This window comes from Chiloscyllium punctatum, chromosome 21, assembly GCF_047496795.1.
Source record: "Chiloscyllium punctatum isolate Juve2018m chromosome 21, sChiPun1.3, whole genome shotgun sequence".
NCBI classification, from domain to species: Eukaryota; Metazoa; Chordata; class Chondrichthyes; order Orectolobiformes; family Hemiscylliidae; genus Chiloscyllium; species Chiloscyllium punctatum.
The window spans coordinates 22,002,197-22,015,356 of record NC_092759.1 but is presented as its reverse complement, the minus strand read 5'-3'; the positions used below and the strand labels follow the sequence as shown (position 1 = coordinate 22,015,356).

The 13,160-nt window shown below is 47.1% G+C and overlaps 1 protein-coding gene across 1 annotated transcript in view; it reads right to left on the bottom strand.

The window, feature by feature from the left end:
* LOC140492481 (calmodulin-binding transcription activator 1-like) overlaps positions 1 to 13,160 on the bottom strand; it is a 164,868-nt gene that overhangs the window by 54,745 nt on the left and 96,963 nt on the right. Inside the window, exon 4 of the mRNA XM_072591369.1 lies at positions 12,713 to 12,848. Within this exon, the coding sequence (XP_072447470.1) occupies positions 12,713 to 12,848 (136 nt within the window). The remainder of the gene's footprint in view (positions 1 to 12,712; positions 12,849 to 13,160) is intronic.

Sequence of the window (13,160 nt, the reverse complement as noted above, 5' to 3'; positions counted from 1 at the left end):
GTGAGGTTGTGTGTTACTCAGTGAGAGTGTGTGAGTCTATGTCAGTAAGTGAGGTTGTGTGTTACTCAGTGAGAGTGTGTGAGTCTATGACAGTAAGTGAGGCTGTGTGTTACTCAGTGAGAGTGTGTGAGTCTATGACAGTGAGTGAGGCTGTGTGTTACTCAGTGAGAGTGTGTGAGTCTATGTCAGTAAGTGAGGTTGTGTGTTACTCAGTGAGAGTGTGTGAGTCTGTGTCAGTGAGTGAGGCTGTGTATTACTCAGTGAGAGTGTGTGAGTCTATGTCAGTAAGTGAGGTTGTGTGTTACTCAGTGAGAGTGTGAGAGTCTGTGTCAGTGAGTGAGATTGTGTGTTACTCAGTGAGAGTGTGAGAGTCTGTGTCAGTGTGTGAGGTTGTGTGTTACTCAGTGAGAGTGTGAGAGTCTATGACAGTGAGTGAGGTTGTGTGTTACTCAGTGAGAGTGTGTGAGTCTATGACAGTGAGTGAGGTTGTGTGTTACTCAGTGAGAGTGTGTGAGTCGGTGTCAGTGAGTGAGGCTGTGTGTTACTCAGTGAGAGTGTGTGAGTCTGTGTCAGTGAGTGAGGTTGTGTGTTACTCAGTGAGAGTGTGTGAGTCTGTGTGAGTGAGTGAGGTTGTGTGTTACTCAGTGAGAGTGTGTGAGTCTACGTCAGTGAGTGAGGTTGTGTGTTACTCAGTGAGAGTGTGTGAGTCTATGTGAGTGAGTGAGGTTGTGTGTTACTCAGTGAGAGTGTGTGAGTCTACGTCAGTGAGTGAGGTTGTGTGTTACTCAGTGAGAGTGTGTGAGTCTGTGTCAGTAAGTGAGGTTGTTTGTTACTCAGTGAGAGTGTGTGAGGTTGTGTGTTACTCAGTGAGAGTGTGTGAGTCTATGTCAGTGAGTGAGGTTGTGTGTTACTCAGTGAGAGTGTGTGAGTCTATGTCAGTCAGTGAGGCTGTATGTTACTCAGTGAGAGTGTGTGAGTCTATGTCAGTAAGTGAGGTTGTGTGTTACTCAGTGAGAGTGTGTGAGTCTATGTCAGTAAGTGAGGTTGTGTGTTACTCAGTGAGAGTGTGTGAGTCTATGTCAGTGAGTGAGGTTGTGTGTTACTCAGTGAGAGTGTGTGAGTGTATGTCAGTGAGTGAGGCTGTGTGTTACTCAGTGAGAGTGTGTGAGTCTATGTCAGTAAGTGAGGTTGTGTGTTACTCAGTGAGAGTGTGTGAGTCTATGACAGTAAGTGAGGCTGTGTGTTACTCAGTGAGAGTGTGTGAGTCTATGACAGTGAGTGAGGCTGTGTGTTACTCAGTGAGAGTGTGTGAGTCTGTGTCAGTGAGTGAGGTTGTGTGTTACTCAGTGAGAGTGTGTGAGTCTGTGTGAGTGAGTGAGGTTGTGTGTTACTCAGTGAGAGTGTGTGAGTCTACGTCAGTGAGTGAGGTTGTGTGTTACTCAGTGAGAGTGTGTGAGTCTATGTGAGTGAGTGAGGTTGTGTGTTACTCAGTGAGAGTGTGTGAGTCTACGTCAGTGAGTGAGGTTGTGTGTTACTCAGTGAGAGTGTGTGAGTCTGTGTCAGTAAGTGAGGTTGTTTGTTACTCAGTGAGAGTGTGTGAGGTTGTGTGTTACTCTGTGAGAGTGTGTGAGTCCATGACAGTAAGTGAGGTTGTGTGTTACTCAGTGAGAGTGTGTGAGTGTATGTCAGTGAGTGAGGCTGTGTGTTACTCAGTGAGAGTGTGTGAGTCTATGTCAGTAAGTGAGGTTGTGTGTTGCTCAGTGAGAGTGTGTGAGTCTATGACAGTAAGTGAGGCTGTGTGTTACTCAGTGAGAGTGTGTGAGTCTATGACAGTGAGTGAGGCTGTGTGTTACTCAGTGAGAGTGTGTGAGTCTATGTCAGTAAGTGAGGTTGTGTGTTACTCAGTGAGAGTGTGTGAGTCTGTGTCAGTGAGTGAGGTTGTGTGTTACTCAGTGAGAGTGTGTGAGTCTGTGTCAGTGAGTGAGGTTGTGTGTTACTCAGTGAGAGTGTGTGAGTCTATGTCAGTGAGTGAGGTTGTGTGTTACTCAGTGAGAGTGTGTGAGTCTGTGTCAGTGAGTGAGGTTGTGTGTTACTCAGTGAGAGTGTGTGAGTCTATGTCAGTGAGTGAGGTTGTGTGTTACTCAGTGAGAGTGTGTGAGTCTATGTCAGTAAGTGAGGTTGTGTGTTACTCAGTGAGAGTGTGTGAGTCTGTGTCAGTGAGTGAGGCTGTGTATTACTCAGTGAGAGTGTGTGAGTCTATGTCAGTAAGTGAGGTTGTGTGTTACTCAGTGAGAGTGTGTGAGTCTGTGTCAGTGAGTGAGGTTGTGTGTTACTCAGTGAGAGTGTGTGAGTCTATGTCAGTGAGTGAGGTTGTGTGTTACTCAGTGAGAGTGTGTGAGTCTATGTCAGTGAGTGAGGTTGTGTGTTACTCAGTGAGAGTGTGTGAGTCTGTGTCAGTGAGTGAGGTTGTGTGTTACTCAGTGAGAGTGTGTGAGTCTATGACAGTGAGTGAGGTTGTGTGTTACTCAGTGAGAGTGAGTGAGGTTGTGTGTTACTCAGTGAGAGTGTGTGAGTCTGTGTCAGTGAGTGAGGTTGTGTGTTACTCAGTGAGAGTGTGTGAGTCTGTGTCAGTGAGTGAGGTTGTGTGTTACTCAGTGAGAGTGTGTGAGTCTATGTCAGTGAGTGAGGCTGTGTGTTACTCAGTGAGAGTGTGTGAGTCTATGACAGTGAGTGAGGTTGTGTGTTACTCAGTGAGAGTGAGTGAGGTTGTGTGTTACTCAGTGAGAGTGTGTGAGTCTGTGTCAGTGAGTGAGGTTGTGTGTTACTCAGTGAGAGTGTGTGAGTCTGTGTCAGTGAGTGAGGTTGTGTGTTACTCAGTGAGAGTGTGAGAGTCTGTGTCAGTAAGTGAGGCTGTGTGTTACTCAGTGAGAGTGTGTGAGTCTGTGTCAGTGAGTGAGGCTGTGTGTTACTCAGTGAGAGTGTGTGAGTCTGTGTCAGTGTGTGAGGTTGTGTGTTACTCAGTGAGAGTGTGTGAGTGTATGTCAGTGAGTGAGGTTGTGTGTTACTCAGTGAGAGTGTGTGAGTGTATGTCAGTGAGTGAGGTTGTGTGTTACTCAGTGAGAGTGTGTGAGTCTGTGTCAGTGAGTGAGGTTGTGTGTTACTCAGTGAGAGTGTGTGAGTCTGTGTCAGTGAGTGAGGTTGTGTGTTACTCAGTGAGAGTGTGTGAGTCTATGTCAGTGTGTGAGGTTGTGTGTTACTCAGTGAGAGTGTGTGAGTCTGTGTCAGTGAGTGAGGTTGTGTGTTACTCAGTGAGAGTGTGTGAGTCTGTGTCAGTGAGTGAGGTTGTGTGTTACTCAGTGAGAGTGTGTGAGTCTGTGTCAGTGAGTGAGGTTGTGTGTTACTCAGTGAGAGTGTGTGAGTCTGTGTCAGTGAGTGAGGCTGTGTGTTACTCAGTGAGAGTGTGTGAGTCTGTGTCAGTGAGTGAGGTTGTGTGTTACTCAGTGAGAGTGTGTGAGTCGATGTCAGTGAGTGAGGTTGTGTGTTACTCAGTGAGAGTGTGTGAGTCTGTGTCAGTGAGTGAGGTTGTGTGTTACTCAGTGAGAGTGTGTGAGTCTATGGCAGTGAGTGAGGTTGTGTGTTACTCAGTGAGAGTGTGTGAGTCTGTGTCAGTGAGTGAGGTTGTGTGTTACTCAGTGAGAGTGTGTGAGTCTATGTCAGTGTGTGAGGTTGTGTGTTACTCAGTGAGAGTGTGTGAGTCTGTGTCAGTGAGTGAGGTTGTGTGTTACTCAGTGAGAGTGTGTGAGTCTATGTCAGTGAGTGAGGTTGTGTGTTACTCAGTGAGAGTGTGTGAGTCTGTGTCAGTGAGTGAGGTTGTGAGTTACTCAGTGAGAGTGTGAGAGTCTGTGACAGTGAGTGAGGTTGTGTGTTACTCAGTGAGAGTGTGTGAGTCTGTGTCAGTGAGTGAGGTTGTGTGTTACTCAGTGAGAGTGTGTGAGTCTGTGTCAGTGAGTGAGGTTGTGTGTTACTCAGTGAGAGTGTGTGAGTGTATGTCAGTGAGTGAGTTTGTGTGTTACTCAGTGAGAGTGTGAGAGTCTGTGTCAGTGAGTGAGGCTGTGTGTTACTCAGTGAGAGTGTGTGAGTCTGTGTCAGTGAGTGAGGTTGTGTGTTACTCAGTGAGAGTGTGTGAGTCTGTGTCAGTGAGTGAGGTTGTGTGTTACTCAGTGAGAGTGTGTGAGTCTGTGTCAGTGAGTGAGGTTGTGTGTTACTCAGTGAGAGTGTGTGAGTCTGTGTCAGTGAGTGAGGTTGTGTGTTACTCAGTGAGAGTGTGTGAGTGTATGTCAGTGAGTGAGGTTGTGTGTTACTCAGTGAGAGTGTGAGAGTCTGTGTCAGTGAGTGAGGCTGTGTGTTACTCAGTGAGAGTGTGTGAGTCTGTGTCAGTGAGTGAGGTTGTGTGTTACTCAGTGAGAGTGTGTGAGTCTGTGTCAGTGAGTGAGGTTGTGTGTTACTCAGTGAGAGTGTGTGAGTCTATGTCAGTGTGTGAGGTTGTGTGTTACTCAGTGAGAGTGTGTGAGTCTGTGTCAGTGAGTGAGGTTGTGTGTTACTCAGTGAGAGTGTGTGAGTCTGTGTCACTAAGTGAGGCTGTGTGTTACTCAGTGAGAGTGTGTGAGTCTGTGTCAGTGAGTGAGGTTGTGTGTTACTCAGTGAGAGTGTGTGAGACTGTGTCAGTGAGTGAGGTTGTGTGTTACTCAGTGAGAGTGTGTGAGTCTGTGTCAGTGAGTGAGGTTGTGTGTTACTCAGTGAGAGTGTGTGAGTCTGTGTCAGTGAGTGCGGTTGTGTGTTACTTAGTGAGAGTGTGTGAGTCTGTGTCAGTGAGTGAGGTTGTGTGTTACTCAGTGAGAGTGTGTGAGTCTGTGTCAGTGAGTGAGGTTGTGTGTTACTCAGTGAGAGTGTGTGAGTCTGTGTCAGTGAGTGAGGTTGTGTGTTACTCAGTGAGAGTGTGTGAGTCTGTGTCAGTGAGTGAGGTTGTGTGTTACCCAGTGAGAGTGTGTGAGTCTGTGTCAGTGAGTGAGGTTGTGTGTTACTCAGTGAGAGTGTGTGAGTCTGTGTCAGTGAGTGAGGTTGTGTGTTACTCAGTGAGAGTGTGTGAGTCTGTGTGAGTGAGTGAGGTTGTGTGTTACTCAGTGAGAGTGTGTGAGTCTATGTCAGTGAGTCAGGCTGTGTGTTACTCAGTGAGAGTGTGTGAGTCTGTGTCAGTGAGTGAGGTTGTGTGTTACTCAGTGAGAGTGTGTGAGTCTGTGTCAGTGAGTGAGGTTGTGTGTTACTCAGTGAGAGTGTGTGAGTCTATGTGAGTGAGTGAGGTTGTGTGTTACTCAGTGAGAGTGTGTGAGTCTGTGTCAGTGAGTGAGGCTGTGTGTTACTCAGTGAGAGTGTGTGAGTCTGTGTGAGTGAGTGAGGTTGTGTGTTACTCAGTGAGAGTGTGTGAGTCTGTGTCAGTGAGTGAGGTTGTGTGTTACTCAGTGAGAGTGTGTGAGTCTGTGTCAGTAAGTGAGGTTGTTTGATACTCAGTGAGAGTGTGTGAGGTTGTGTGTTACTCAGTGAGAGTGTGTGAGTCTATGTCAGTGAGTGAGGTTGTGTGTTACTCAGTGAGAGTGTGTGAGTCTATGTCAGTCAGTGAGGCTGTATGTTACTCAGTGAGAGTGTGTGAGTCTATGACAGTGAGTGAGGTTGTGTGTTACTCAGTGAGAGTGTGTGAGCCGGTGTCAGTGAGTGAGGCTGTGTGTTACTCAGTGAGAGTGTGTGAGTCTGTGTCAGTGAGTGAGGTTGTGTGTTACTCAGTGAGAGTGTGTGAGTCTGTGTGAGTGAGTGAGGTTGTGTGTTACTCAGTGAGAGTGTGTGAGTCTACGTCAGTGAGTGAGGTTGTGTGTTACTCAGTGAGAGTGTGTGAGTCTATGTGAGTGAGTGAGGTTGTGTGTTACTCAGTGAGAGTGTGTGAGTCTACGTCAGTGAGTGAGGTTGTGTGTTACTCAGTGAGAGTGTGTGAGTCTGTGTCAGTAAGTGAGGTTGTTTGTTACTCAGTGAGAGTGTGTGAGGTTGTGTGTTACTCAGTGAGAGTGTGTGAGTCCATGACAGTAAGTGAGGTTGTGTGTTACTCAGTGAGAGTGTGTGAGTGTATGTCAGTGAGTGAGGCTGTGTGTTACTCAGTGAGAGTGTGTGAGTCTATGTCAGTAAGTGAGGTTGTGTGTTACTCAGTGAGTGTGTGAGTCTATGACAGTAAGTGAGGCTGTGTGTTACTCAGTGAGAGTGTGTGAGTCTATGACAGTGAGTGAGGCTGTGTGTTACTCAGTGAGAGTGTGTGAGTCTATGTCAGTAAGTGAGGTTGTGTGTTACTCAGTGAGAGTGTGTGAGTCTGTGTCAGTGAGTGAGGTTGTGTGTTACTCAGTGAGAGTGTGTGAGTCTGTGTCAGTGAGTGAGGTTGTGTGTTACTCAGTGAGAGTGTATGAGTCTGTGTCAGTGAGTGAGGTTGTGTGTTACTCAGTGAGAGTGTGTGAGTCTATGTCAGTGAGTGAGGTTGTGTGTTACTCAGTGAGAGTGTGTGAGTCTGTGTCAGTGAGTGAGGTTGTGTGTTACTCAGTGAGAGTGTGTGAGTCTATGTCAGTGAGTGAGGTTGTGTGTTACTCAGTGAGAGTGTGTGAGTCTATGTCAGTAAGTGAGGTTGTGTGTTACTCAGTGAGAGTGTGTGAGTCTATGACAGTAAGTGAGGCTGTGTGTTACTCAGTGAGAGTGTGTGAGTCTATGACAGTGAGTGAGGCTGTGTGTTACTCAGTGAGAGTGTGTGAGTCTATGTCAGTAAGTGAGGTTGTGTGTTACTCAGTGAGAGTGTGTGAGTCTGTGTCAGTGAGTGAGGCTGTGTATTACTCAGTGAGAGTGTGTGAGTCTATGTCAGTAAGTGAGGTTGTGTGTTACTCAGTGAGAGTGTGAGAGTCTGTGTCAGTGAGTGAGATTGTGTGTTACTCAGTGAGAGTGTGAGAGTCTGTGTCAGTGTGTGAGGTTGTGTGTTACTCAGTGAGAGTGTGAGAGTCTATGACAGTGAGTGAGGTTGTGTGTTACTCAGTGAGAGTGTGTGAGTCTATGACAGTGAGTGAGGTTGTGTGTTACTCAGTGAGAGTGTGTGAGTCGGTGTCAGTGAGTGAGGCTGTGTGTTACTCAGTGAGAGTGTGTGAGTCTGTGTCAGTGAGTGAGGTTGTGTGTTACTCAGTGAGAGTGTGTGAGTCTGTGTGAGTGAGTGAGGTTGTGTGTTACTCAGTGAGAGTGTGTGAGTCTACGTCAGTGAGTGAGGTTGTGTGTTACTCAGTGAGAGTGTGTGAGTCTATGTGAGTGAGTGAGGTTGTGTGTTACTCAGTGAGAGTGTGTGAGTCTACGTCAGTGAGTGAGGTTGTGTGTTACTCAGTGAGAGTGTGTGAGTCTGTGTCAGTAAGTGAGGTTGTTTGTTACTCAGTGAGAGTGTGTGAGGTTGTGTGTTACTCAGTGAGAGTGTGTGAGTCTATGTCAGTGAGTGAGGTTGTGTGTTACTCAGTGAGAGTGTGTGAGTCTATGTCAGTCAGTGAGGCTGTATGTTACTCAGTGAGAGTGTGTGAGTCTATGTCAGTAAGTGAGGTTGTGTGTTACTCAGTGAGAGTGTGTGAGTCTATGTCAGTAAGTGAGGTTGTGTGTTACTCAGTGAGAGTGTGTGAGTCTATGTCAGTGAGTGAGGTTGTGTGTTACTCAGTGAGAGTGTGTGAGTGTATGTCAGTGAGTGAGGCTGTGTGTTACTCAGTGAGAGTGTGTGAGTCTATGTCAGTAAGTGAGGTTGTGTGTTACTCAGTGAGAGTGTGTGAGTCTATGACAGTAAGTGAGGCTGTGTGTTACTCAGTGAGAGTGTGTGAGTCTATGACAGTGAGTGAGGCTGTGTGTTACTCAGTGAGAGTGTGTGAGTCTGTGTCAGTGAGTGAGGTTGTGTGTTACTCAGTGAGAGTGTGTGAGTCTGTGTGAGTGAGTGAGGTTGTGTGTTACTCAGTGAGAGTGTGTGAGTCTACGTCAGTGAGTGAGGTTGTGTGTTACTCAGTGAGAGTGTGTGAGTCTATGTGAGTGAGTGAGGTTGTGTGTTACTCAGTGAGAGTGTGTGAGTCTACGTCAGTGAGTGAGGTTGTGTGTTACTCAGTGAGAGTGTGTGAGTCTGTGTCAGTAAGTGAGGTTGTTTGTTACTCAGTGAGAGTGTGTGAGGTTGTGTGTTACTCTGTGAGAGTGTGTGAGTCCATGACAGTAAGTGAGGTTGTGTGTTACTCAGTGAGAGTGTGTGAGTGTATGTCAGTGAGTGAGGCTGTGTGTTACTCAGTGAGAGTGTGTGAGTCTATGTCAGTAAGTGAGGTTGTGTGTTGCTCAGTGAGAGTGTGTGAGTCTATGACAGTAAGTGAGGCTGTGTGTTACTCAGTGAGAGTGTGTGAGTCTATGACAGTGAGTGAGGCTGTGTGTTACTCAGTGAGAGTGTGTGAGTCTATGTCAGTAAGTGAGGTTGTGTGTTACTCAGTGAGAGTGTGTGAGTCTGTGTCAGTGAGTGAGGTTGTGTGTTACTCAGTGAGAGTGTGTGAGTCTGTGTCAGTGAGTGAGGTTGTGTGTTACTCAGTGAGAGTGTGTGAGTCTATGTCAGTGAGTGAGGTTGTGTGTTACTCAGTGAGAGTGTGTGAGTCTGTGTCAGTGAGTGAGGTTGTGTGTTACTCAGTGAGAGTGTGTGAGTCTATGTCAGTGAGTGAGGTTGTGTGTTACTCAGTGAGAGTGTGTGAGTCTATGTCAGTAAGTGAGGTTGTGTGTTACTCAGTGAGAGTGTGTGAGTCTGTGTCAGTGAGTGAGGCTGTGTATTACTCAGTGAGAGTGTGTGAGTCTATGTCAGTAAGTGAGGTTGTGTGTTACTCAGTGAGAGTGTGTGAGTCTGTGTCAGTGAGTGAGGTTGTGTGTTACTCAGTGAGAGTGTGTGAGTCTATGTCAGTGAGTGAGGTTGTGTGTTACTCAGTGAGAGTGTGTGAGTCTATGTCAGTGAGTGAGGTTGTGTGTTACTCAGTGAGAGTGTGTGAGTCTGTGTCAGTGAGTGAGGTTGTGTGTTACTCAGTGAGAGTGTGTGAGTCTATGACAGTGAGTGAGGTTGTGTGTTACTCAGTGAGAGTGAGTGAGGTTGTGTGTTACTCAGTGAGAGTGTGTGAGTCTGTGTCAGTGAGTGAGGTTGTGTGTTACTCAGTGAGAGTGTGTGAGTCTGTGTCAGTGAGTGAGGTTGTGTGTTACTCAGTGAGAGTGTGTGAGTCTATGTCAGTGAGTGAGGCTGTGTGTTACTCAGTGAGAGTGTGTGAGTCTATGACAGTGAGTGAGGTTGTGTGTTACTCAGTGAGAGTGAGTGAGGTTGTGTGTTACTCAGTGAGAGTGTGTGAGTCTGTGTCAGTGAGTGAGGTTGTGTGTTACTCAGTGAGAGTGTGTGAGTCTGTGTCAGTGAGTGAGGTTGTGTGTTACTCAGTGAGAGTGTGAGAGTCTGTGTCAGTAAGTGAGGCTGTGTGTTACTCAGTGAGAGTGTGTGAGTCTGTGTCAGTGAGTGAGGCTGTGTGTTACTCAGTGAGAGTGTGTGAGTCTGTGTCAGTGTGTGAGGTTGTGTGTTACTCAGTGAGAGTGTGTGAGTGTATGTCAGTGAGTGAGGTTGTGTGTTACTCAGTGAGAGTGTGTGAGTGTATGTCAGTGAGTGAGGTTGTGTGTTACTCAGTGAGAGTGTGTGAGTCTGTGTCAGTGAGTGAGGTTGTGTGTTACTCAGTGAGAGTGTGTGAGTCTGTGTCAGTGAGTGAGGTTGTGTGTTACTCAGTGAGAGTGTGTGAGTCTATGTCAGTGTGTGAGGTTGTGTGTTACTCAGTGAGAGTGTGTGAGTCTGTGTCAGTGAGTGAGGTTGTGTGTTACTCAGTGAGAGTGTGTGAGTCTATGACAGTGAGTGAGGTTGTGTGTTACTCAGTGAGAGTGTGTGAGTCTGTGTCAGTGAGTGAGGTTGTGTGTTACTCAGTGAGAGTGTGTGAGTCTGTGTCAGTGAGTGAGGCTGTGTGTTACTCAGTGAGAGTGTGTGAGTCTGTGTCAGTGAGTGAGGTTGTGTGTTACTCAGTGAGAGTGTGTGAGTCGATGTCAGTGAGTGAGGTTGTGTGTTACTCAGTGAGAGTGTGTGAGTCTGTGTCAGTGAGTGAGGTTGTGTGTTACTCAGTGAGAGTGTGTGAGTCTATGTCAGTGAGTGAGGTTGTGTGTTACTCAGTGAGAGTGTGTGAGTCTGTGTCAGTGAGTGAGGTTGTGTGTTACTCAGTGAGAGTGTGTGAGTCTATGTCAGTGTGTGAGGTTGTGTGTTACTCAGTGAGAGTGTGTGAGTCTGTGTCAGTGAGTGAGGTTGTGTGTTACTCAGTGAGAGTGTGTGAGTCTATGTCAGTGAGTGAGGTTGTGTGTTACTCAGTGAGAGTGTGTGAGTCTGTGTCAGTGAGTGAGGTTGTGAGTTACTCAGTGAGAGTGTGAGAGTCTGTGACAGTGAGTGAGGTTGTGTGTTACTCAGTGAGAGTGTGTGAGTCTGTGTCAGTGAGTGAGGTTGTGTGTTACTCAGTGAGAGTGTGTGAGTCTGTGTCAGTGAGTGAGGTTGTGTGTTACTCAGTGAGAGTGTGTGAGTGTATGTCAGTGAGTGAGTTTGTGTGTTACTCAGTGAGAGTGTGAGAGTCTGTGTCAGTGAGTGAGGCTGTGTGTTACTCAGTGAGAGTGTGTGAGTCTGTGTCAGTGAGTGAGGTTGTGTGTTACTCAGTGAGAGTGTGTGAGTCTGTGTCAGTGAGTGAGGTTGTGTGTTACTCAGTGAGAGTGTGTGAGTCTGTGTCAGTGAGTGAGGTTGTGTGTTACTCAGTGAGAGTGTGTGAGTCTGTGTCAGTGAGTGAGGTTGTGTGTTACTCAGTGAGAGTGTGTGAGTGTATGTCAGTGAGTGAGGTTGTGTGTTACTCAGTGAGAGTGTGAGAGTCTGTGTCAGTGAGTGAGGCTGTGTGTTACTCAGTGAGAGTGTGTGAGTCTGTGTCAGTGAGTGAGGTTGTGTGTTACTCAGTGAGAGTGTGTGAGTCTGTGTCAGTGAGTGAGGTTGTGTGTTACTCAGTGAGAGTGTGTGAGTCTATGTCAGTGTGTGAGGTTGTGTGTTACTCAGTGAGAGTGTGTGAGTCTGTGTCAGTGAGTGAGGTTGTGTGTTACTCAGTGAGAGTGTGTGAGTCTGTGTCACTAAGTGAGGCTGTGTGTTACTCAGTGAGAGTGTGTGAGTCTGTGTCAGTGAGTGAGGTTGTGTGTTACTCAGTGAGAGTGTGTGAGACTGTGTCAGTGAGTGAGGTTGTGTGTTACTCAGTGAGAGTGTGTGAGTCTGTGTCAGTGAGTGAGGTTGTGTGTTACTCAGTGAGAGTGTGTGAGTCTGTGTCAGTGAGTGCGGTTGTGTGTTACTTAGTGAGAGTGTGTGAGTCTGTGTCAGTGAGTGAGGTTGTGTGTTACTCAGTGAGAGTGTGTGAGTCTGTGTCAGTGAGTGAGGTTGTGTGTTACTCAGTGAGAGTGTGTGAGTCTGTGTCAGTGAGTGAGGTTGTGTGTTACTCAGTGAGAGTGTGTGAGTCTGTGTCAGTGAGTGAGGTTGTGTGTTACCCAGTGAGAGTGTGTGAGTCTGTGTCAGTGAGTGAGGTTGTGTGTTACTCAGTGAGAGTGTGTGAGTCTGTGTCAGTGAGTGAGGTTGTGTGTTACTCAGTGAGAGTGTGTGAGTCTGTGTGAGTGAGTGAGGTTGTGTGTTACTCAGTGAGAGTGTGTGAGTCTATGTCAGTGAGTCAGGCTGTGTGTTACTCAGTGAGAGTGTGTGAGTCTGTGTCAGTGAGTGAGGTTGTGTGTTACTCAGTGAGAGTGTGTGAGTCTGTGTCAGTGAGTGAGGTTGTGTGTTACTCAGTGAGAGTGTGTGAGTCTATGTGAGTGAGTGAGGTTGTGTGTTACTCAGTGAGAGTGTGTGAGTCTGTGTCAGTGAGTGAGGCTGTGTGTTACTCAGTGAGAGTGTGTGAGTCTGTGTGAGTGAGTGAGGTTGTGTGTTACTCAGTGAGAGTGTGTGAGTCTATGTCAGTGAGTGAGGTTGTGTGTTACTCAGTGAGAGTGTGTGAGTCTGTGTCAGTGAGTGAGGTTGTGTGTTACTCAGTGAGAGTGTGTGAGTGTATGTCAGTGAGTGAGGTTGTGTGTTACTCAGTGAGAGTGTGAGAGTCTGTGTCAGTGAGTCAGGCTGTGTGTTACTCAGTGAGAGTGTGTGAGTGTATGTCAGTGAGTGAGGCTGTGTGTTACTCAGTGAGAGTGTGTGAGTCTATGTCAGTGAGTGAGGTTGTGTGTTACTCAGTGAGAGTGTGTGAGTCTGTGTCAGTGAGTGAGGCTGTGTGTTACTCAGTGAGAGTGTGTGAGTCTGTGTCAGTGAGTGAGGTTGTGTGTTACTCAGTGAGGTTGTGTGTTGATGAATATATAATGTATGTGAATATTGTGAGTGTATGAAGAGCCCCGACACTGCCCAGTGAGCTGAGGAACAATGAGGGATGGTAAGGAATGCTGGCCCACCCAGAGGTCTCCAGATTCCTGAAATGAGTGCAGAATCTCTCTGGGTGACATGACAGGAGAATGGTCGCCATGGATCTGCACAAACCTCCATCCCCTGAACCTTTAACTTCATGTGATCCTCTCGTGTGGTTTTCCCATCCTTCCGCTTTTTCCAGCAGTAACCATCCTTACGATATTTGACTTTCTTCCGATTGTAAAGGAGAATCGAGCCATTCACGGGCCTGGTGTAAAACAACAAGGGTATAATCCATGAGGTTGCTGGCTTCATATAGACTCCCTTTCTAAAGGGGACTGGAGAGAACAAACACAGACAGCTACTTCAAACGTACGCATGCAATTTTCACACACAACAAACTGTGTTGTAAGGGAAATTGGGAAAACATCGCCTATTAATTTACAATGCACACCTTCTGAAGGTGCAGAGTCAGCAGCTCTTCACCGGACACGAGCTGGAAAATGGGAAGAGGCTTCAGAGACGGTCAAGTGGGATGGAGCAGCCAGAGACACAACCTGCTCATGCACCAATGTCAGCG